This window comes from Carcharodon carcharias, chromosome 8 (genome assembly GCF_017639515.1).
Source record: "Carcharodon carcharias isolate sCarCar2 chromosome 8, sCarCar2.pri, whole genome shotgun sequence".
In the NCBI taxonomy this organism is placed as follows: Eukaryota; Metazoa; Chordata; class Chondrichthyes; order Lamniformes; family Lamnidae; genus Carcharodon; species Carcharodon carcharias.
Window position 1 is genome coordinate 157498570 of NC_054474.1, and position 23829 is coordinate 157522398.

General features: G+C 43.2%; 1 protein-coding gene across 1 annotated transcript in view; it reads left to right on the forward strand.

Annotated features, from left to right (window-relative positions):
* Nucleotides 1-23829, forward strand: part of ass1 (argininosuccinate synthase 1) — a 176963-nt gene that overhangs the window by 92260 nt on the left and 60874 nt on the right. The window contains exons 9-11 of the mRNA XM_041193714.1: nucleotides 1502-1592; nucleotides 4263-4347; nucleotides 10066-10130. Of these exons, the coding sequence (XP_041049648.1) occupies nucleotides 1502-1592; nucleotides 4263-4347; nucleotides 10066-10130 (241 nt within the window). The remainder of the gene's footprint in view (nucleotides 1-1501; nucleotides 1593-4262; nucleotides 4348-10065; nucleotides 10131-23829) is intronic.

Below are 23829 nucleotides of genomic sequence, written 5' to 3' on the forward strand. Positions count from 1 at the left end.
GAGAATTTTTTCATCCCAATTTCATTTATGCTGGAAGGGGTTATTGTTTTGCAGCCATTGTGGATCTCGCAACCACTCTCGTGTTTACTTAAACATTCTCTTCTGAAAAAATAGCATTTGTTACTAGGTCTCAAGTATCAGTAATTGATTCAACCATTAAATGAAACATAATGTGCTTCCCCACCCTCTTCCAATTTTGGCGGTTGTTTGTAAGGTGCATAATTATTTCCTCCAAGCTTCCCAAATCAGATTGTCTCAGTAAAAAGGCTGGGCTCCAGTTTCAACAGCACTGTTTTCAAGCTCACTGCCAAAGAGGTGTAGAACAGTTTCTGCTGGGTGTTCTGATTTTCTCAATTTTTTTTCTTTCTCTTTTCTCTCATTTCTCCCTCTCATTCGTTCCCCCTCCCCTTCTCTTTCATTTGCCCTTCTGTCGCACATGTTCTTATTTTTTTCACATTCTGACTTTTGCCTTTCTCCCTATCAGGAAGCTTGCTCATTCTTTCTCTACAACAGGAAAGTTGAGATTTTCACCTCTTTATATCTGCAGATGTGAACCTGCGACTCTCCATTCTAAGGCACCACGTGTAGGATACCGAGCAACATTAATAGAGCCTTACATTGCATGGAGAATTAGACTGAAAACAGCATGGAAACAAGTATCTTACAAAAATGTTTTTCTTTTTTTTGTTTCATTGCTTTTGCCTGATTTTGAACACAGCAGTACCACAAGTGATATGAAAGGCTGCTGAATGGTGTGTGTACAGTGGATGCTTCTTGTTGATAAACATGCATTGCCACAAGGTTCCAATAAGATTTAACATAAGTCACTGCTCAGGACTCTGGGACCCAGTGCCAAATGTGAAGTCAGCTAACTCAGCACATGAAACTGAGAATGCAGCAAGTTCCAATTTTGAAATCCATTTTAAGCATTGCATGTTGAACGATTAGATCCGTGCTCAAATTTTCATGAAATATTTATTTGCAAGCTAACAGGATTCATCCATTAAGTTGCAAAGCAAGTGAATTGGAAAAATTCTAAGTTTTTTTCACAAAACTGAGATTCATTCTTCCTGAGTTGTGACCTGGGCACCTACTTTTCACCTCTTTTTTAAGGACAAAATGTATTACTGCAAAAGGCAGGGGTGGGTGCAGGTGGCGGGCGGTAGATTATATTTAAGTAAGGATTCATCATGATTTTCATTTGAAATCAGCCCTCATCAAGTTTCGAGACCTCCATATTGGGGAATGGACATTTTTTGCTTATGTTATGCAAGTACCTATCATTGAATAAACCAAACAGGTTCATGTTGTCTTCTATAAAGGAAGAAAGTGGAAAAATGAACAGAGAAGGAGACAATTGCTCTTCCTTCCTCAGGATTGCTCAGGCAGCACATAATGTCATGCTACAGAACAGTATTTTTAGAGGCCTGACAATAAATATAAATATGCTTTGCAATCAGAAATTGAAATTGAAATTTTTGTTTCTTCAATAACCCAACAGAATCATGCACCAGATGGTATGTTTATGATGACAGTTGACCCAGTGAAGTCTCCAAGCATTCCCGACGAATTGGAGATTGAGTTCAAAAATGGTAAGTTCTTTTTCATTTTGGGATGAGGATGGATAATGGAGGAAGAGATTATTGCAACCAAGAAGCAGTTGGACCATAATAAATTCTGAATTGCAAGATCCAAATAGCTTTGTATCTTTTTCACTGAAGAATCAACTATACAATAGCCTGGATATTTGCCTGCTGGGAATGCCAATTAGAACTTCGAGCGTGCATTGCCTACGATTTTCTGTCCATTAAAATTAATAACAACAAGTGCAATTTGCATTTATATAGCAAATAGTGTTGTGCCCAGAATAGGACACAGTACTCCAGCTGGGGTCTGACCAATGATTTATGAAGATTTGGAATAACTTCCTTGTTTTTGTACTTTGTGCCTCTATTTATAAAGCTAATGATCCCATGTGCTTTCTCACCAACCTTATTAACTTGTGCTGCTGCCTACAACATTTTGTGTGAACCACTATTCCTCTCTGTTCTTCTACTCCTTTAAGATTGTGCCATTTAGTTTATATAACCTCTCTTCATTCTTCCTTCCAAAATGTTTCAATTCACTCTTTTCTCTGTATTAAATATCATCTACCATATCTCTGTCTATTTCACTAGCCCATGTCTTCCTGAAGTCTGCTATTATCCTTCTCATTGTTCACCATATATCTAGTTTTGTGTCATCTGCAGACCCTATATAAGCAAGTCTAGGTCACTAATAGATATTTAAAAAGGACAGCGGTCCTAATATTGATCCCTGGGGGACATCATTGTACACTTCCCTGTAATCTGAAAAACAACTATTCACCATTACTTTCTGCTTTCTGTCTCTTGGTCACTTTCAAATTCATGCTGGGTTACAGTTTTGTTAAACAATCTTTTATGTGCCTCTTAATCAAATGCTTTTTAAAGTCCACTTACAACATTTGCAGGATTTTCCCTGTGGGCTTTGGAACCCCAAATGGGGATCAGAAGCCACTGTAACCTGGCTGTGACTTTCCCCAGATTGGCTAATTAAAGGCCAGAGGGTGGGTTTGCTACCCATTTAGGACAGTGAGTGGGCTCTTGAAGCTGGATTGCCAACAGGAGGCCCTCCAGCACTGAAGAAACAGCAGGCTGCCTTTTAGACAACTTCACAATGAAAAAATGCCCCTAGCAGCATTCAGGGAGCTCTAGCTTTGGATGTCTTTCCTTTCCTCCTCATAGGAATCTGTTTAATCTATGCCTGAACTATCTTCTTGAAGCAAGTTTGAGGATTCAGGCTCCAACACTTGAGTCCTCATCATTGCTGCATGTCCTGGCCCTTGCAAATGTTGAGCTCCTTGTCATTGTTCCAATACTTTCAACAGACTTGAGAACCCTCAGCTCTAATGCTTATTGAGCTCCTCGTAATTGCTCTGGACCCTGGCCTTGATGCTGTTATATGGGTTCAAGAACCCCAGCCCTGACAATTTTGCATGGCTGGAAGACCCAGGCGCAGATGCTGTCACACAGGCTCTCTTGGGTTTCAACATCCACTTTGTATATGATGAAAATATCGTTGACACAGTGCATCTGGTATAAGTGATTATATTGTCACTAAGCATATCTTTATGAGTAAAAACTATAATATTGACTCATTTTGAAAGTTATACTTTTGGAATGGTTAAGTAAACATTCTGCTGCTGATGTGAAACAGAAATAGAAATACATCTTGAAAGCGCTGCATTATTAAGCTTTTCCTTTTAACACTGCTTTTTATTGTGTTTTTATTTCAGAAAAGCAATGCATTGCTTTTCTACAGCACTATTATGTTAACGTCTTTTGTGTCTGGGAATAGATGCCCCAAAATCTAATACATTTTAATGGCTGTAGTAGACTAAGCCCCCCTGCTATAACTATTCATCTTAGAGTTAATTTATTTGAAGTTTTAATCTAATTATTAACTATTTTCAGACTTAAGTAGCTTTTTGGACAACAGGATGACTATGTTGGTGCTCACGAGGCTGAGTGGAGGACAATACAACAGGCGCAAAAATTTGTCGGGGTTTAGTAATCATTAATGTGGAGCTTACATTTTATAGAGAAAAGGCTAAAAAGGCTATTTTACTCTGATTGGCAACTGATTGCTGTGCTATATGCTAATAAGGTAGACAGATGGATGTGAAGGAGATTAGAGACTGGCTTTCTGCTTCTCCTCCTTCCACACCCCCAACTGCTTCCTGTTTCATTTATTGCTCATTTCGTGCAGCTAATAAGAAGGCCAATGACATCTCCTTTTTTGCCTGTTTTGGGCAATGATTAATTCATGGGGTTATTCCCCTTGATGGACTACTACAGACATTCACCTTTGTAGGGCAGGATAATGTGGAGCATGTGTGCATGCCGACCGTGCAATGTGCGCTCCCCTCCATTTATCAGCTTGAAAAAGCCCATTCTATTCGCTCATTTGTCCAGCCTGCATGAGGTACTGGTGGGACAGAAGGTGCTGTGGCATACACAATGCTGAAGTGTGAAATTTAATTAGTAAAGGGCTTGGCCATGATTTCACGGCCCAAAAGAAAGGAGTTTTTATGTCTCTTGAGCTTCCTCAGCCAAGGCCCACTGTGCTCTTAGTTACTGGGGTGTATTCATAGTTCATATATGTCAGCCCCATTTAATGCACCAGCCATGAAGTTAGAGATCCTTTGCCTTGAAATACTTTCCCTTTTTGCTCTGCTGCAGGTGTCCCTGTCAAGGTCACCAACCTGGGTGACAAGACCACTTACAGCTCGGCCCTTGAACTGTTCATGTACCTCAATGAAATCGGGTAAGACTATTACAAACTTTATTTCCCTCAACATATTTCTCTTCTCAGCAAAATTGGGTCCTTGTCTTTTGCTGGGAACAGAAGAATCGATTCTCTTCATTTGAATTTTGATTTAGTGTAAAATTTCATTGTTACCTTGCTGCCTCCTTGCACTACTGTAAGTTCATTCCCATAACATAATTGGTGAAATAAGTTTTAAGTTAGAATAATTAAGTTTGGAAATGCAGTTACAAAGTTTCCATCTCAATTACATCTTAAATAATGCATTTAAAATCAATAAAATATAACAATAATTTTTGTGGTAAATATGATATTCCTGACAATGGCCCTTTTGATACAGTGGAGCCACAAAGTGTAATGTTAACAGTCTGCAGGTACCTTCCTTGGAAAAATAGCTGATTGAGGGACTGGACACCAGGAAGGGAGTCTCCTGAGAGCCTCCCCATCCCTTGCTTGTGACCCTCCCTGCCTCGCTCTCCCCACGACTTGACCCCTCAAAACACCACACCCCTGCCCCCCTCAACACATTACTTACCCGTAGCCTTGGGTCCTCAGCAGTCCTGGAATTTGGCAGAGGGGTTGGGGTTGGGGGAGGGGGTGGGGGGTGGGGGGCGGGCGGGGTGTGTCCTTCTGGCAACAGCCCACGGCTTCCTCAATGGTGCTGCTGAGTGCATGAGCTGCCAGCCTAGGCAGGACTTTCGATTCCAGGGGAAGGCCTGCTGGTGGCCTTGCCACTGCCTGATTGGCATGTAGATCGATGGGCCTTCCCAAAAAGACCATGTCTATTGCTGGATCTCTAGCCGGCAGGCAAGACCCCCAACTCCATACTAAGATTCTGCCCAGAGTTTCTAACTTCATTGGGGTATTATCCTCAATGATGGGAACCTAGCCAGAAAATTTTTTCCCTGTATAGTGGCGTTACTGCTGAGTAGTGTTTCTGTTTTTCAAATGTTCCTATTTTTATTTCGTTTTAATGTCAACATTTATAATAACTGACCAGTGGGGAAAAACGTCTTCATTGAAAAAGAAAATGCCCGTGCACCATTGACACTCAGACACAGGCCCTGAAAATCCACCCGATTTGCCAGCAACCTGCCATAATTGCAGTGGGAAGCCACAGTTGTTGAAAAATGTAATTGTAAAATGACAGGGACCTGGTTGTGTAAGATCTCTGCAGTTTGTCAGATTTTCTGGAAGGCACCTTTACTTGACAGCGCAACCACTAGGTGGCGGACTACTCGCACATGCGCAAATACATTGTCATCATCTGAAATGGCATTGTCAACGACGTCTCATGTAATAAAGATGGTGCTGCCCAATCATACACAGAAAAGTAAATAAACTCTGCACTGGCAAATTCAGTTCCACGCATGCTTATTGCTTATTGTGTTAAATCAATTGAAAGTTCCCTGTAAGGGGCAAAATGTCCACCTGCCCTTTACAAGGTGGCTGTGGATAGGAGATTTCCAACACAATTAGTTCCCTCCACTCTGACTCATACCATCCAGCGTCTTATTAGTGACTGATATGCCCACTGAGTGGGAGGAAGTACATCCCACCGGTGAAAGGCAGATCCAAGTTAGACAAGTTGCCTGAATCCTGAAGGGTAGTTCATCTTTGTTAATTCTCAAAAGTTATAGTCCTGGAGTGGATGGTGGGCAACTCACAAACTCTGACTGGGCCAGTGTTCAAGTGCCATGTTTGCAGTTATACCTAGATTTTGTCATGCTGGTTTCTGGGATCACACTGATTTGATTAGATTGTTATGTTTTGATGTGTTTAGTAATCTTACCCAGCAGCAACAAGAATTTTAGGCACCATGCCTCAGGGAAGATGCAAAGCCACAATGCAGATACACCAAAATTATTCCACTGTTTAAAGGGTTAAACTATGAGGGTGGGTTGCATAATTGTGGTTTGTATTCCTTTGAATTTAGAATGGCATGGGATGATCAAATCCAGGGTTTCAAAATGGCGAAGTGATTTTATAGGGCAGAATTTTGAAGTGCGGGCGTGTGGAACGCCGCCTCCAATTGGCGCTCCTGATTGGGGGCACGCCACCATTTTACATGGACAGGCCAATTAAGGCCTGCCCAGCATGACGTCCACACGGAAGCTATGCGCCCCCTGTGCGGGTGGGGGGGAGTTCCCTAAACTAAGAGTGCGCTCTTTCGTGCGCATGCGTACGAAAGAGTGCACTCATCTCCCTGAGGCTAAGTGCTACCTCAGGGAGTTTGGCTGTCCATTTAAAAGTCTGAAAAATAGAAGAAAAAAAATCCCTGACATGTCCCCTCATGTGACCATGTTAACAGCCAGCCAGCGGGGAACGTGTGCTGAAATGCTCAGTGCTGCCGGGGTGGGGACGGACGCCAACCTAACTGAGGGCGTGGGTGAGCTCCCTAAAGGCAGACAGCTGCCCCAGGGAGTTGTAGACCTCCACAGAATAGAGAAAATGACAGAAATTGCTGCAACAAGTATCCATGAAGTACAATCAAACACATGAAAGCATTTCTATTTTAAAAAAAAAGTCCCCAGATATCTATTTTATTTTATTTCCCCACGGAGATTTCATCCCACCCTGGATCGAGGTTTGAGCAAAAATGTTGAAGGCCGCTTGAGAGAATGGTCCATCTGCCAACCGTAAAAGTGGACAGGCCATGTAAAATCGCTATGAATTGCATTGTTAATGGGCTTAATCGCTCATTTAATTGTTGGCGGGCACGCTTCTGACTGCCGCATGTCCCCGCTGAGCAAAACATCGCACGAGTGCACAGTGACGTCGGAACGCTCCCCTGACATCATCTCGTGCTACTTCACGTCCATTTGGATCGGGCACGTGCCTGCCTGCGGGGCACATAATTCTGGCCAAAGAGTAATAAAGATTTAGAGCTCTCTTTCCTCCCCAAGCTGAGCCAATTGAAAAAAGACTGAGATCAATAGATTTTTGTTAGGCAAGGGTTTCAGGGGATATAAAGCAAAAGTGAGTAAAGGGAATTGAGAAGCAGGTTACCTATGATCTATTTAATAGTAGAATAGTCTCGAGGAGTTGAATGGCTTACTGCTGTTCCTAATATGCTACAGTTGATTTCTGTATTGCTGGCCAAGAAAAGGGTGAAAATCAGCCAAAGTTTCTGCCCTTAATTATTTTCTTGCTGGAAAGGCCTTGGGCTGAATTTTCATTTTTGGGCTGGTCCCAACCCCACATGTCATTGCCGTGAAATGCACGCTGCAATTTTCAAATAAAATGCCAATTAATTGCCAGAGGGCAGGTAGCCATTGCACCTTGGATCCGAAGGCAACAAGATGCCAGCAAACTCGAAGGCTGCTCTGCCTGCCTTCAGTCCTGCCCCATCGGACTTTGAAACTCAGGCCCATACGTTTGGGTGGTAGGATCAAACTGACATAGTCAGTGTTCATTGTCTAGGCTTACATAACCATTTGGACAAATACGTTAAGAGGACAGGACCCAAAGAAAAATAGCCCGCCATAAATAACTGAATTTGAGTGGAGAAGAGGCATGCAGAAAAGTTAAAAAGGGAAGCAGGAAGTATTCAGTCTATTTATTATAAAGAATAACTGTCCATGGGCACAAGTTCCTCCTTGCTTCTCTGAGATTTCCATGGATAGAATTTTATGGCCCCATCGTGGCGGGGGCGGGGCCATAAAACTTCGCCCCATGAGTGTATGTGCTGGAGTATTTCATGAATAGTTTTGTTGGTGCTATTAACTTTTTGTTTCTTTCTTCTTTATACTTTTTTCCTCTGAAACTTTTCCCCTTCCTTAGCAAGGAAATTACGGCACAGATAAGGCCATTTGACTTAACAGGTCTCTGGTTATGATTCACAAGAGCCTTCTGCTATCTTACTTAATCACACCTGTCGCCATATCCTTCTATTCCGTTGTTCCTTAACTAGCTTCGTTTTCAATGCCTCTGTACTATTTGTTTCAACCACTTCCTTGTGGCAGTGAGTTCCACATCCTGGGTGAAGTAACGCAAGGATTTGCTCTCAGGTGAACTTTCACGGCCATCAGCTGCCTTCTGCCATCTCACCCAAGTGGCCATCCTGCAAGAATGGGTCTGGCTGCTGTGTACCGGTAGACAGATCGGCTGCTGTGTACCGGTAGACAGATCGGCTGTGGGATCTAACCACGCCCAACACAGAAGTGCAGTTCCAGCAAGGCACACTAGATAACAGAAAAAGGGATGAAATAGCATTGTATAATATTGATAAAACCTATAATTGTGTTTGTATGAAATTCCTTTGTTTGCTATTATAAAGTTATTAGCTCTTTTTGGGATTAAAATAGAAAAATGTCACCTAGATGTGTTTAACATATTCATTACTAGTATTGCGTAATAATATTAAAATGGATAGAAACTCCCGACAATTGCTGTCACAAAACCAGCTCTAGACCATCTAATTGCTTTAAATACAACGCCTAAGTGATAATGATAAAACATCATAATGTAAGGAATCCAGAAAAGGATGAATTTAAGTAGCTCGACATTTGTGAATTTGATAAATTTAAGTGTTCACTAGTAGATGATCTCTGTATTCGTGGTATGTTGAATTTTATTTTAAAGGTTATCCACTTTTTAGCCCCAAATCATGAATGTAAAGGATTGATCTTTAATGAATATTTATTAATATATATGGTAAAATATAATTTGAAATTCAGACAGTGTCCATTTGAAACTGATGTGATTTTAATGTCGTCTCGGTCTTTTGAAGGATGAAAGGCCTGGGAAAAGGTTTATGCAGTGTTAAATAAAACAAGCATCGACTGAGTTTTGTTTAGATATTAGTTTATTGTTTTGTTTTGTTCATTAAAGAATGCGTGACACAGCAATTATGTGTTGTATTGGGACAAAATAGTACAATGATATAAAACTTTGCTTTATCCCCTTTTAAACTGGTATTTAAAAGATTGAGCGAAATGACTTCACACGCACATTGAGGCTTGTATGAATACAGCTGTGATGTTAAAAAGGTTTATTTTTTTTTAAAAATCTTGTCTCCTGGTTACTGTCACTTTTAATTGTCAACTTCCTCGGTCACTATTCTTCCTCAAAAGCCACTTTAAGTGCTGTGTGCTTGCAAGATGAAAGCAGGATTTGCATTGCAATGAGTTTTTATGTGATGCTGAATAGACATGTATAAATGAGATTGGATTTACTGTATTTTTTCCCTCGCGGGCCTACTGTGATGGTCCTGAGTGCCTGCCTATAGCAGACTGGACTGTGAGAATTTTGCATGGATTTTTGTCTGTGTAACCTGAATGTGGCAGCCTTGGAGGTCTTCTTCCGGATTTAATCAGCTGCTGCTCATACCGCACAGCTCCAACAGCATGCTGTCGACCTGGAGAATTGCCTCTTTGTGCACCGCTCGACGTCTCCCTTCAAAGTGTGTGAAAAGATCAGTCTCATTTTATTCTAATCTGACTTCACTCCCATTCAGGACCCGACAAAGTGCCAGGCTGTGTGCCTTGGAATTGTGCAGCCATCCTAAAAAATTTTGACATCCTTTAATGAGGCAGAATGTTCATTGTGTGAGTTTATCTCGCTGTCTCTCAGTTGACTGGCCCTTTTTAACCTCAACCATATTAATGTCTACATCACTTGAGCCAATTACTTAATGCCCTGTTGTACCTTTATGGGGGTGATTCACCCGCCTGAAAAGGAAATTGAACTATACCATTCGTCTTCTGCCTTTTTCAGGGGTAAGCATGGGGTTGGACGGATAGACATCGTGGAGAATCGCTTCATTGGCATGAAATCACGCGGTAAGGGACTCCTGATGTGTTTTATCTAATGTTTTTAAATCCATTCTGATACTATATTGTCCAGAGTAGTCAAGTATCTGCATCAGTGTTGTCCGATAATGTGACAGGCTATTTCTGCCTGCAACTTTTAGAGATTGATTAATTGGTCTTCAAATGGTTCCATATCTACCTGCAGCCATATATTTACAAGAAAAACATGTCTGAGTAACCCATACAAAATCCAATGTAATAAAAAATTTGGTTTCCTCTTTCCTTAAAAGTGTTTCCAGAATGATATTTTTTTTAAAATCCACCAAAAGTTTAAGACCCAAATCTTTTAGCAATCAGATTATATTCTTGCACTTTTACAATGATTGCGTACAGGAAAATTATCTTGACATTAAAGGAAATACCATACCAAACTATGCTATACAGGTAGAGCCTGATTTAGCATCTATTCTATACTTTGTTTACTTTGTATACTTTGCCTCCACATGGTCCCCACCAAACCCTGTAAGATTTTGACTGATTTGTTGTTAGATCATGTGAACAATTTGAGTATGGATTAATTCACTTGCTTGCTTTAAACTGAGTTCCGTGAGGGTGGATTAAAGCATATTTAAAGAGCTCCACAATCAATGACAGTATGTATATTTGGAGTGCCAGATGGAATAGTGAAATAGAGGGTCACATTTGTGGTTCTCCAAATGTTGAATTACTAATCTCAGCTGTGCACTCTGGAATGATGCCAAGTGGTAGCCACCCACTTCCCAACTGGATAGGCAAGCCAAGCTGTGCCACTCGTGCATTCTAGCGACTAAATTCAGAACTGCATTGGTGTCAGCCTGCAAGCAGGCAGACTGCCCAAACAGCTAACCATGGCTTGAGGGACCCAAAGAAAGGTAGGGTATATAAAATACCTACATTTAAAAAAAAAGCGCCCTGTAATTCTCCCCTCGTATCCTTTCCACTTGAAGGTTGATTTCCTGGAGTACAGTACCACAGATCGTGATCATTCTTCATTGTTGCGTCCATGTAGTCATTCTTCAGTTGCGATACTTGATGGTCAGTATCAGCTGGTTAATTGACAAGTGGAGCCATCATACGCAAACCTAATCCTCCTTTGCTCAATGTTCATATATATGCACTTCCAGCAGAGGTCACTGGTCTGCAATAAACAACAGCAACCCAGGCTGATTATTTTCTCCCTCCCCACCCTGCACCCCAAAACTCAGGACCCTTGAAGCCAGTTGTAACCAGTGTGGGATAGAATATGGGCTTTTTGATCTAAACAGCTGAGTTACTCCACTGGATAAACCTGCATACTCATTGTGGAAATTCCAGCCATGATGATTAAGGAAAGTAAATCCAGTTTCGGACAATTGGTCAGGATACAACCAAATAACAACTGTTTCTGACCAGAAGTCTATTTAGTAGGAACAGTTATCAATTGGAAGTAAATTAAACTTTGGTGAGGAATCTGCCTTCATCAGAAATTTGTTAAATAACATAATGGAACTCCTTCCCAGTCAAGAAATTCTTGCTGTCAAAGTATAAGGGGAATGTTAGTACTTGGAAGGTGCATGAATACCCACCTAAGATTGGAGAGCCCACACTAGATAGCTTACAGTGAATATTTTCCATTGTCTATTGATGCAAAACAATCTTTAGGAATGGGAAAGAGACAATCATTTTCTGCTGATTTTTCTGACCTGGGTGAACCAGGAATTGATGATCCACCTGCCAAGCTATTAAAAAATACAGGCAATTGTTGACTTTAGGGCGTGCATAAGGGGAGCTAGCCTGTTAATGACCTGGATGTGTAATTTAACTTGTAATCTGGAAGGAACATGCCAGGTTACACACCAGTCCATTTTAGGAGCAGAATAACACTCTGTGCATTATATAGTTTAATCATTTGATTCTTCTCAAATTAACATTTCCTCAGACTTATTGTGAACAATGACACTGAAAATCCATCAGTTTCTAAAATTAAGCAACTTATTTTTAAAATTAAGGAGTAATATGAAAATGTGATTAATAGTTATGTTAAGATGTAACCATCTCACACAAGCTTTTTATTTGGTTTGCACTTCAGTTGTTCATTGTAAAATTCTATTATAGTCAATCAGGGGAGATGGTGACGTAGTGGTGATGTCGCTAGATGAGTAATCCAGAGGCTCAGGCTAATTCTCGGGGGTGGAGGGGCATGGGTTCAAATCCCATCATGGCAACTGGTGGAATTTAAATTCGATTAATACAATCTGAAATTGGAAGCTCATATCAGTAATGGTGACCCTGAAACTATTGTTGATTGTTGTAAAAATCCATCTGGTTCACTCAAGCTCCATAGGGGGAGGAAACCTGCCATCCTTACCTAGCCTGCATGTGACTCCAGACTCTCAGCAATGTGGTTGACTCTTAACTGCCCTCTGAAATGGCCTAGCAAGCCAATCAATTCAGGTGCAGTTAGGAATGGGCAACAAATGTTGGCCTTGCCAATGATGCCCACATCTCATGAAAGAATAATTTAAAAATCTCAAAGCAACAGAAATGCCTCTTATCACAGTATACTGCCACTAACAGACCATTGGATTTTGTGGTATAACAGATGATAATGGGCCTGATTTTCATTAGCAAGGTGGAAAGCTCGAGTCAGGATATTTCCCCACTCGGCAGATCCATCTCCCTATAGACGGTCCCAAGTCAGATTGGGGAATTGAGTCAGGCCTGTCAACCCTTGAAGCAGTTTGGATGCGGCCATGGAGGCAGGCTAGTGCTGAAGTGGGCTCATTTGAAGGCCTGCCTTATTTCTCTGGGACTTCGCCCCAGTTGTATTAAATATTGCTAGTCCCTCTAGCCCTCACCCCTCATACCCCTTGATCACCCACCCACCCTCTGAGGGGGGGCATGAGTAAGACCTTCTAAACATAGCTGTCAAAGGTTCCTGAATCCAGACTATGGTTCATGACTCCTCTGAGGGGCTGTGAACCATGAGTCCTTAAGAAGCTGGCTGGACTCCACGAAAATTATGAGGGTGTTTGAGATGCCTATCCCACAATAGAACTGGCAAGGTCAGGAATGTAGGGTGTGAGGTGGCTACCTGCACCTTTTTGCAGGCCCAGAGAATCCTGGAATCAGATCCCACCCACATTTTTAAAGACCTCCAGAGTAAGCCCAATTCCACAAAAATCCAGCCTAATGCGTTGTAAATTTTTGGGCACAGTTCTTAGGTCAGTTGGTCTTATTAAGGTATTTGTAGTCTTAGGTGGTTCAACGGTAACTTCTAGAAACTATATACATAGGTACGGTAAAGTCCAAGCTAGGAGCTGTCTCCATCCTTGCTTCTACACACGGTTCTGTTCAACATTACACTGACACCTAGGTGTGGATCGTGTGTTCTCTTACATCACTGTATGGGCAGTACTGTACTCAGTCCCACATTTACTCTTCATGTGCCAGACCCTTATAATACTTCTCCCCCAAAGTCTGTATCCAACATATTTACAGGTTATCCCAGTTTGCCTGCCTGTGTATTCACATCATTGCGACTACCCCCATCACCCCTCAAGTCTCTTAATTCATAGGCTCAGTTGGTCTGGAGGCCTTATAACCCTTTCTTATCTTGTTCTCACCACTATTGGAGGAGTAGTAGGCTCTGTCACTGCAAGTAAACTTTGTTGAATCAGAGATTGTTGGCATCTGGGTGTCTTTTTGTCCTCTTTTTCTGTTCTTTGGCATCGAGTTGCTCTTTGTCAATTCCCCAAATAGGTGATAGATGGCAGTTATTCTTCTCGCTCTTTATGGGGCGGATGAACCCTGGGCTCACTTCTGTTAGTGTTTTCTTCTTTCCTTCCTTCGTCCAGCTTGCTGTGATGCAGGCTGGGATGGAAGATGGCTCTGTTGTTACAGTGTGACTTGGTTTGCTGCCGTCAGTGGATGGCTGCTACTTGGTTCCAGCATCATTTGTGGCGCTGTCATGCCAGCTGAGGATTACAGCGCCTGCTCTGTGGTCTCAGGGTTTATCTCTCCAACTAGTGTCGGAACTGGAGCCTGAGACTCTTCTCATTGCTGGTTCATTTCTTGACTGTCATACACTCAAGGTGTTGTGGTAACCATCTGAGTGGTTGGTTGGTCTGAACAATGAGGGGCTTCTGGCACTTGTACCAAAAGTAGACAAACCTGCTCTGCGAAGAGAGAAAACAATTCAGAGCTGAAGTCCCAGTCGAGAGAATCTTTCTTGTTGGAGCACTTTGGAACTTGCAGTTCTGTATAATTTACAACAGTGATTGTCTTGATATCGTCTGCCATTTTGAGGAGATTCAGGGCTACACAGGCATCTCTACTCAAGAGAGAAAAAGACTGGTTACAGATTTGTTTGCTGCCATATCTTAATGGTTCCAGAATCATGCCTATGACTGGAAGTTGGGTCTGGGACCATCTGGGTCCATAAAGTGGTGGATGGAATCATCTGGTACCTTTGGCGGCGGGCGTCATGGTAGACAGAGGGCGGGGGGGGCACAATTTGGCAGGAGGGGCAGAAATCATTTCATGCCAGCATGAAATCAGAGCAGGATGAAATGATGGTGTCTGCCATAACAGAATGTGAATCCTGCTGGAGGTCGGTGTGAACCCAATTCACATCCCGCTAATGGGATACAAAGTAAGGCCTGACCAGAATCGTTCCCCCCACATCCGATTTATCGTTAGGCCAGCGGGAAAACATGGCTCGACAAGCGAGACATGGAGAAGCCGGGACTCGCCTTTAGGGCCTTGCTCAGATTGCAGACGTCTGAGGAACAGAAGATGCTGGAGGCCTACAGCTAACAGACCCTGGAGAAACATGTGCATCGCATGCTGGGTGGATCCTCACGGACATGGCTCCACCGCGAAGCAGCTCTCGGAAGGAAGGAGGTCTCTGTTGATGCTTCGGGCCTGCTTCAGAACATCATTGTCTTGGCCATGGCTGTTATGGATGATGGGCGAAGGGGTGAGAGAGGAAGGTCTATCTGTGAGTGGGAGAGGAATGTGTACTGGGGTGGGTGGAAGAGAAAGGTCTAGGTCTGTGTAGGAGAGGAAGGTATACCAGAGGAAGGGGTAAGGTTGAGATGGGGACGTGCATTAAATTGAGAGCTAGGGGAACAAAAGTGTTGGGATGAAATTGGGAGGGAGGAGGAGGGACTACTGGGGGAGGAGGGTGTAGCAGGGGGAATGTTGCAACTGAGGGGGTAAGTGTAAGGAGGGAGAAAGGTATAAAGGAGGGAGTGCATAGAGGGGATTGTGTACGGGGGGACGTGGAAGTAAGGGTGAAGGAGAGATTGGGGGGGCTGATGTCCAGGTGAACGTGCTGGGGAGTGGTCTGTAGAGTCAATGACTGTCTCCTAGAGGGAATTGAGGGTGCGTATGGTAAGGAAGAAGTGGTGAGTGTGAGAGGGGGCAAAGGGAACCCGGTAGGGTGGGAGAGTGAGGGTGCATTGGTAACTGTAGAAGGGACGACGATGGATCCTCTGAGTCAGACATGGGCCCAGGCGGTGGGAAGGAGATGGTTGGGTGTGGGATTCCTGGACATCCTGTCACGACAAGAGTTTGGGTTGGTAGGTGACATGGGGAGATGGAAGGTGATGCTAATTTGGGGGATGCATTGGGAGGACTGGCGAAGCCTGTAAATGAAGCTGAAAGACAACAATACACATTATTCAGTGCAAGTGAAACATTTTTAGATTATAAAGTGACAAAATGTGTTCACCCGTACAACCACTTGTGATCAAAATTTCTTAACATTTCTTACCACTTCTTCTAGGTGCTGCCCTGACATCCGCAGCAGGGGCACAGACAGCCTGTGCAATGGTTGGCTCAATTGCCTCTGAAGACTTTAGTGTGCATCCTTTGTAGAGCTGAGGCCTTGAGGGCACCCTTTGGCTGTCCTCCTGTGGGCCAGCTGCTCCCTCTGTGGTGACAGAGGATGAGGTTGAGGAGGTCACAGGCAATGGGGACTCGGAGGGAATGGAAAACCTGTGAGAATTCCGAGTGGATGACCAGGGGTGCCCAGCTGCCGCTCCTCCTCCCTGTGAGTGCCCACAGGCCCCCAGCCTGACTCCTTGAGTGAGAGATGCACCTAAAGGGACATCAAGGTGCCCCTTTTCCTACTTGCGTTGCCACTGCAGGAACTCGCCCATGGCTACTGCAGTGGAGTGCAGGTCTGCGCACATCTCCGCTTTCTGCTGGACCAAGTTCTCAATGGTGTTTGTCGTCCTTCCCATGGAGACTGCCCATACGCGCACATATGGGCACCATTTCATCAGAGGGCAGGCGGACACACTCCTCCAATTCACATGCCGCTCTGTTGAGGGCTTCCAATAGCCCTGTGTGATGTTCCCCACCTTCTGCTGACTCTCCACAATGAGCTGGAAGGCTGACTCCAGAGGCTCGTCATCTGCCTCAGACCTCACTGATGTCTCTTCCCCAGAAATCCTCTGAGTTCTGGGGGCTCGGCTGAACCTGCCTACCTCCTGCTGTAGACATGTGTCCGTGCAGTGACCACTAGATTGTGAATCCGAGCCTGCTCTAGACCTAGGTCCCGTTGAAGTGTGTGTGTGCGCGCTGGTGGAGGTTGTGGGTAAGCGCTGTGACGGGTCTTCCAGGCTGCTTATTTCCAGATCTTCAATGGAGGTGGTGTCCTCTTGGCTGGATGTGAAAGGAGCTGAGGGACTGACTGGCTGAGGGTGTCAGTCGCTTGGCAGAGCTCCCTGGGAACCAATGTAGAGATAACTAGTGCATTGGAGCAGAGTCAAAAGCAGGAGAGAGAGCTCTCGCAGTTGCGTTGAGAGAAAGATGATTTGGTGCAGGATCCTCTTGTGGATGTTTGCCAATGACCTCACTGTTGCCATAGGCCCATGTCCTCACCAGTCAACACGATGGCACACTCCTTAAAGTGAGCGAGGGACCTAATGTGGGCCACTCCATCCCGAGTCTGGGACCTCTCCCTGTTATTGTGAGCCAGCTTCTCCTGCATGAAAACAAATGGAGAGAGTGTAAGCAGGAGGCACGGCACTGCGTGGCATGTTTGTTTGGTGAGTGGGGCCATGGACGGGTTGAGGACGCAAATCTAGAGCATAGGAAGCTGATGGAGATGTGAGGGTGTGTGTGTGTTAGTGGTGTTATCCCTGGAGTTGTGAGATCCCGTGGATGTGTGATGGGTTTGTGAGTTTGTGAGTTAAGAGTGTTGAGGAGGTTGACACCCTGGTGGAAGGAATGAGAGCATTCATCCTCTTGGTGCAATGAATGGCTGACCTCTGTGCTCTGGTGGCACTAACTACCACTGCCACCACCTCCCAGTCCATATTGGTGACTCTGGTGGACCTTCTGCGGCCAGAGCAGTGGTAGAGGCCATGGCAGCAGCCTTTCACTGTGCCAGTAGGTGCCCGAGAGAGGCGTCACTAAATTTGGGGGCTGCCATCTTCTTTGCTTTCAGGGCTGCCTGTTGCCTGGAGCAGTCCTGGTTTGTAGACATGAGGTATGCTGCGCTTTGGTGCACATTAAATACGGTGCCCAGGGTGAGGAAGCGCTGAGGTCATGGCATGGCGAACAAATCCAAGCCTGCCATACATTGGGGCATGTTTCCCATGAAGGCATTATTACTGAGGCGGGACTTGTTGGGAAGTGGACGATATGACCTCAAAAACCCGCCATTGCAACCAATGAGTAAAACGACTATTTTCACGCCTGCTACCGCACTTGGTACAAATCTGAGCCGATTCCTCCCGGTATGTCGGCTGTCTGTAACCAGAGGTCTTTCAGCCATGGTTCTTTGTCCAATAGGACTGTAACACTGGCTTCCATGTCCAATTTGAAGTTTATGAGATGGCCATGAACCAAGGTGCCCCCATTCCAGAACGAATATCCAGGATCTTTGGCTTCATCCAAGAAGCTTGGTTGTGCGTCCACTTGGTGTGCTGTCTTGAGCTTGTGAATCTTCTTGGGATCTTGTGTGCGTTTTGGTGTTTTGGCTTTTCACATCTTCCCAAAATGTTACATTGAAACAGTTACATTGAAAGCCTTGGGCTGAAAGTGCAGGACATTGATCACGCCTGTGGGGGCGCTTTTCTTCACAGTGCTAGCATGGTCACTCTGCTAATCAGTTAGGCTTCATTTGGCCTGGAGTGTCCCTGTTTCTGTGCTATTTCACTAGCTGGACAGTGGGGTTTACTTTGTATTATGGTTTGCTTTCTCCCCTCAATATGGATGGGTGTTGCAAACAGATTTCAGATTGCCTGACAATCTGAATGACTTTCTCAAGGGTTAGACCTTCCTTCGCTTGAAGCATGTCTCAGAGTGTATCATCCACCACTCCTACAACTATCCTATCCTTGATTAGCTGAGGTTTCAGGTCACCATAATCACAGCCTTTAGCCATTCTGTACAGCTCGTTAATGAAGTCGACAGGTTCCCCTGGCTGCTGGACACATTTTTAAAATTTAGTCCTTTCAAGGATTTTGTTACTTCCGAGCTTAAAATAAGCATCGAGTGACTTTAAAACTTCATCAGATTTTGCAGATGATTTGTTGATTCCTTGTCTAGCTATTATATTGTCAGTTATCGGACCTACCGAATAAAGCAGTGTGTTAACTTGTTTAGCTTCTGTCTTTTTATCCATACCTGAAGCAATCATGTATCTAAGGAATCTCTTTCTTCAAAGTCTCCAAGTCTCTGATTGATCTGGGCCTTGGATAAGTCCAAATTGATCTGGAAGAGTGGATTTCTAATCCATGGTTAAAATTTTTAAATTACAGGTTCAGCTTTAAGAAGTTTCCAAAATTCATGATGACGCCACCGTACATTTCTTCACAAAGGATTTTCCCGTGCTTACTGGTTTTGGTGGACTCCCACAGCAATTGCATTCATGATTGTTATGATCCATAGCTGAGGTTACCACTAGACAAGCCTGATCCCAGGGTGGAACCCAGCTTGACAGATCCTAATTTTTATTTGTTTGTTTAGATATGTGGAGAGGGGCTACTGAACAGAGCCACCGGAGTCAGCTAATGAGCTTCCAACAAAAGAATAAAACATTTATTAAAAAAAAAGATGAACTATATTACAACACTCCTTCACCCACAACTATACCTTTACAGATATATACAGATTTGTAAAGATAACACAAGTTACAAAAGCTATCTTATACTCTAATGTTCACAGTAAGTACAGCCCATGTAAACCAATTGGCACCCTGTGGTCAGACACAACACCCTCTGAAACCAAGTGACAGATGCCACCCTGGATAGATGCTATGGATCTCTCCACAACTCCCCCCAGACACTTGTTATACCATGAGCCAACCAGTCTCACTGAATTCCATCTTTCACATGAGGGTTTCCAATCTCCATTTTCCAAGAACTCACCTTGGAATTTTTTCCCAAACTGACGCTTTCTTCAAACGCGTTCACAAGGGTTCATCTCCAGGGTTTTGAACTCTCCTTCCCATACTCCTGTCCTCTGGGTCACCACATACATGCAAGCTTTCTTCCGCGCACTGTCTCTCATCAGCTCAGCTGTCAACAATACACCACTGCTTGACATGCCATAGCAAAGAGTTATAGACCTTCAGTTGGCTCTTTGGACCTTCTGACTTCTCACAAGCCTTTATATTGCTTTGACTCTGCCTCCTGCAGCTTGGAGCTTTAAGCTTGAAGCCTTTCTCCGCCCCTCACTCTTAACTTCACTTAACAGGACATTTTCCAGGTTCCTGTTCTTCCTTTGACTAGAAGGTCTGCTTGGGACTTTCTCTTGTTCCACTCCCCTGGATTCCTGGTGACTTTCTTCTTTAGTTTGGGACTGACTGTCTGTCCCCTTTGCTCCAGTCTCTCCCTGGCAGCTACTTTCAACCAACTTTAGCTTGGAACTGGCTAACTGAGCCTTCTAGGCTGCTTCTACCTAACAGCTGTCTTCAAAACTGAACTCAAAAACTGCTGTTTCTAGTTCCTTGTGTGTGTGTGCCTGTGGAGGGACCTGCCTCTCTGGACTCTTATTGCTAGGTAACAGCTCAGTTTTTCTACTTTTGTGTTTGCTTAACTTCTCTTACAACCGTAAACTCTCATTAGAAATGCAGGCACCTCTTAAAGTGAAACCAAAACTCAACTTGACCATTTCTTAACACAGAGGTATAGAAATACAAATCAAACTTAAACGTTAAAGCTAAAACTCATTCCTAACACCCACAAATACCAATATAACTTACTTAAACTATCTCTATTTCCTAACATGATCTATTAATTTTTTTTCACCAATGGCTGCCTGGATTGACTGAATAGAGTCTTTCCCATTTTAGCACAATATATTTGGGTCTTGGAAGCATCAAATCCCAGCTTTTGCTGGGTTTTTTAAGCTGCCTATACAGTAGCAATCAACTTTTAATTAAATATTTTTTCTTTGTTCAGAGCGAGCTTGGCTGCCATCTGTTCAGGCGCCAACCCAGGAATCGAGTTTCTTGGACTGTGTTTAAATGGCAATTTATGACCACTGCAGTATTTAACTTTTTTCAGGACTTGTGTTGTCCAGGAATTTTACATTTTTAGCTCACCCCTGCTAGGTCTGCTGACTCTGCACACTCTGGGTATTAAAGTTGGAGTTCCACGGGATTCAGCAAAGTCTTCTGCTGCAGTGAGGAATTTGATTTCTGCCTTCAGCTTCCAAGCCTTTCTTTGGAGCTTTTCTCTGGTGATTTCTTTCTCCGACTTTGCTTCTTGAGCTTTTTTTCAGGTCAAAATGCGCTTTGATTTTTCCTTCAGTTTTCCATTTTTAATTTTCTTCAGTCTCTGCAAGGCTTTGTTGCCATCATGATCAGTGGTCAGTAGGTCTATTAAGGTATTCGTAGTCTTGGATAGTTCAACAGTAAATATTTATTAACTACTAGAAACTATATACGTAGGTACAGTAAAGGTCCAAGCTAGGAGCTGTCTATATGCTTGCTTCTACATGCGGTTCTGTCCAACAATACACTGACCCCCTCAGTGTGGGTCAGTGTTGCCTTACATCACTGTGTAGGCGGTGCTGTATTCAATCCCACTTTAACCCTTTATGTGCCAGATCTTTATACTACACAGTGTATCTTTCATCAGTCAGTGTGGTTGTCCAATCTGCTGCTCCTATTTCAGTGAGAGAGTGTGCCATCAGTGTGAGCCACCCCACCCTTCCAATTACTCATGATTTGGGTAAAAATAAAGAAAAGCTTGAAATCTGAAATTTTACAGAAAATGTGGGAAGCACTTTGGAGGTCTTGTCAATATTTCAAAGAGACAAGACAGCTTAACTTTTTGGGGGCACGTCCCTCATCTAAATGTGTTATATTCCTGAAACATTTGCCTGGTCTTTCTCTATTCAAGTATTTTCAGATCTGCCATGTATTTCCCCCTGTTTTGATTTTATGTTTTACAGTGTCTCTTTTAAATCTCCATCTTGTTAGCATCAGATGTAAGACAATCCAGTGTTTTCTATATAACTCATCCAGATATCTGTCTTAGTGGGCATTAAACTGTTTAATGCTTCATTCTATAGATAACTTGCAGAAGCTTTGGCATACATAATGCATGCAACTGTGTTGATTTATGCTGAACTGTGATACGAAGTTTACAACACATTGGTATTTTCCCCTTCTCTGCAATACGTGTGATGGTAGGGGAGATATTGATGGACACAAGTTAATTAGAATTGAAGATCTAATTATACCAAAAGTATTATAATAAATAATACTTGCATTATATAGTGCCCTATTATTTTGAAACTCTCAAAATGAATTCCTAGCAATGTAGCGGCATGTGTGGCAGCCATTCAAATCCATTTGTACTGAAGTACCACCAGATTTGCTCTCTGTACAAGGTACAGGAAATAATATCTTGTATATAGTAAATACACTCTGAACATATTTTAGCTTGAAAATTCTGGGTCAAAATCCTGCAACTTCCTTTCTAACGGCACCGTGGGTGTAATTACACCACATGCGCTACTGCCGTTCAAGAAAGCGGCTCACTATCACCTTCTCAAGGGCAATTAGGGATGGGCAATAAATGCTGGCCTAGCCAGCAACACCCACATCCCATGAAAGAATATTAAAAAAAGATGATCCAGCATAATCAAGAAAATGATAGATAATTCAACACAGCCATGTTCTGTGTAAGTTCAGGTGTAGCTACCTAGCAATGTTGTATTTTCCACACTTCTCTTGTTTACAGTACTTTTCACTTTTTTTATTCATTCATGGGATGTGGGCATCGCTGGCTAGGCCAACATTTATTGCCCATCCCTAATTGCCCTCATGAAGATGGTGGTGAGCTGTTCTGAAGTGCTTTATATTGTGCAAGATGTTTGCTAGTGCAAATGTATGAATTTTGGCCAGCAGGATACAAGATTGGATTTGTTGCACCTGGGAACTGGGATGCCCAGTATTTTCGCAGGTTTTTGGGAACTTGGACAATATAGGAGTACCCTTTTTTTATATTTGAAGACTTTCTCATGGTTCAGATATAAAACAATGACTATTCACTTCTACCACCAGCTGTTTCACTTTTAAATATTAACCCCACACCATCTAATCAGAGGACAGGCAAGATTTTGGTATGAGGTGACATTGCCAGTATGTCTGGTTCAGACTAAAAATCTCACATCAACAATTTACCCAATTGACAACCCAGTCTTTCAAAACTAATGCAGGATGTTTGTATCTGTGTTGGAGGAATTTATGAGATGATAAGGCATGGCATATTAATCTAGCGGAAGGCCAAAGAATAATAATGCAATGTAACACTAAGTTGAAAACAACATGAGATTATTTATCAAGAGTAACTAATGTGATGCCACATTAGTTTTTAGAAATTTGGGAATTGTATCCATTTTAAGTGCACTCATAACTAGCCTTGGTTAATTAGGGAAGCTCCAGTGAGGAAAACATAGAATGAATTTTCTCCCCCGAGTGATGCTGATGGATTTGTAGAATGTTTGTAGTCTTTTTATAGATTTGCTACCCTAAGGGCCAGATTCTTGCACAGTCAGGAAGACTCCATGGACCTTCTAAAATGGCAGGCAGGACCCTGATGTGGACAGATCCAATTTTTGCTGGAAAGAGGCAGTGCCTCTTGAATGAATCACACATGAGGGAAACTGAACTCAGTGGAGCCCTTTGAACTTGCTGCTAAGCTCAGACAGACCCCATTTTGGCTGTTGCAAAGGCCATTTCCCACAGTGTGGAAGTCACGAATTGATGGAGTGGACGTAAACGGTCCTGAAGGCTGGATGAGGTTGTATAAGTGTCATGATCTGAAGTTTTTGCAATCCTTTGCTCTTTAAACATGAAAAAAACAGGCTAAAGCACTCATTGAGAGTTAAATAAAACCCCCTGTATGACTGTTTGGTTTGACAGGCCATCTGGTGTTGGTTAGAAAATAAATTACCATCTAAGTGTGCAGTTTCAATAGAGTTCTTTGGCTAGAGGGCCTAACACGGTCTTTAAAAAACTGGGATAAAGTCCTGGAGAACCAAGGCTTGGCACATCTCCACCTAGGATTGCTTCCGTGATTGGTGGGCCCACCCTATACTGCCCCCACCTCCCCAGAGCAAAAATTGGGTCTGATGGGACTCTTTAAACTGATGCGGGTCTGCTGTGTTGAGAAATTTCCCGTTTTGAGCTACCTGCCTCGGTAGCAAAGATCTGAAGTGATTACTGGAATCCCCA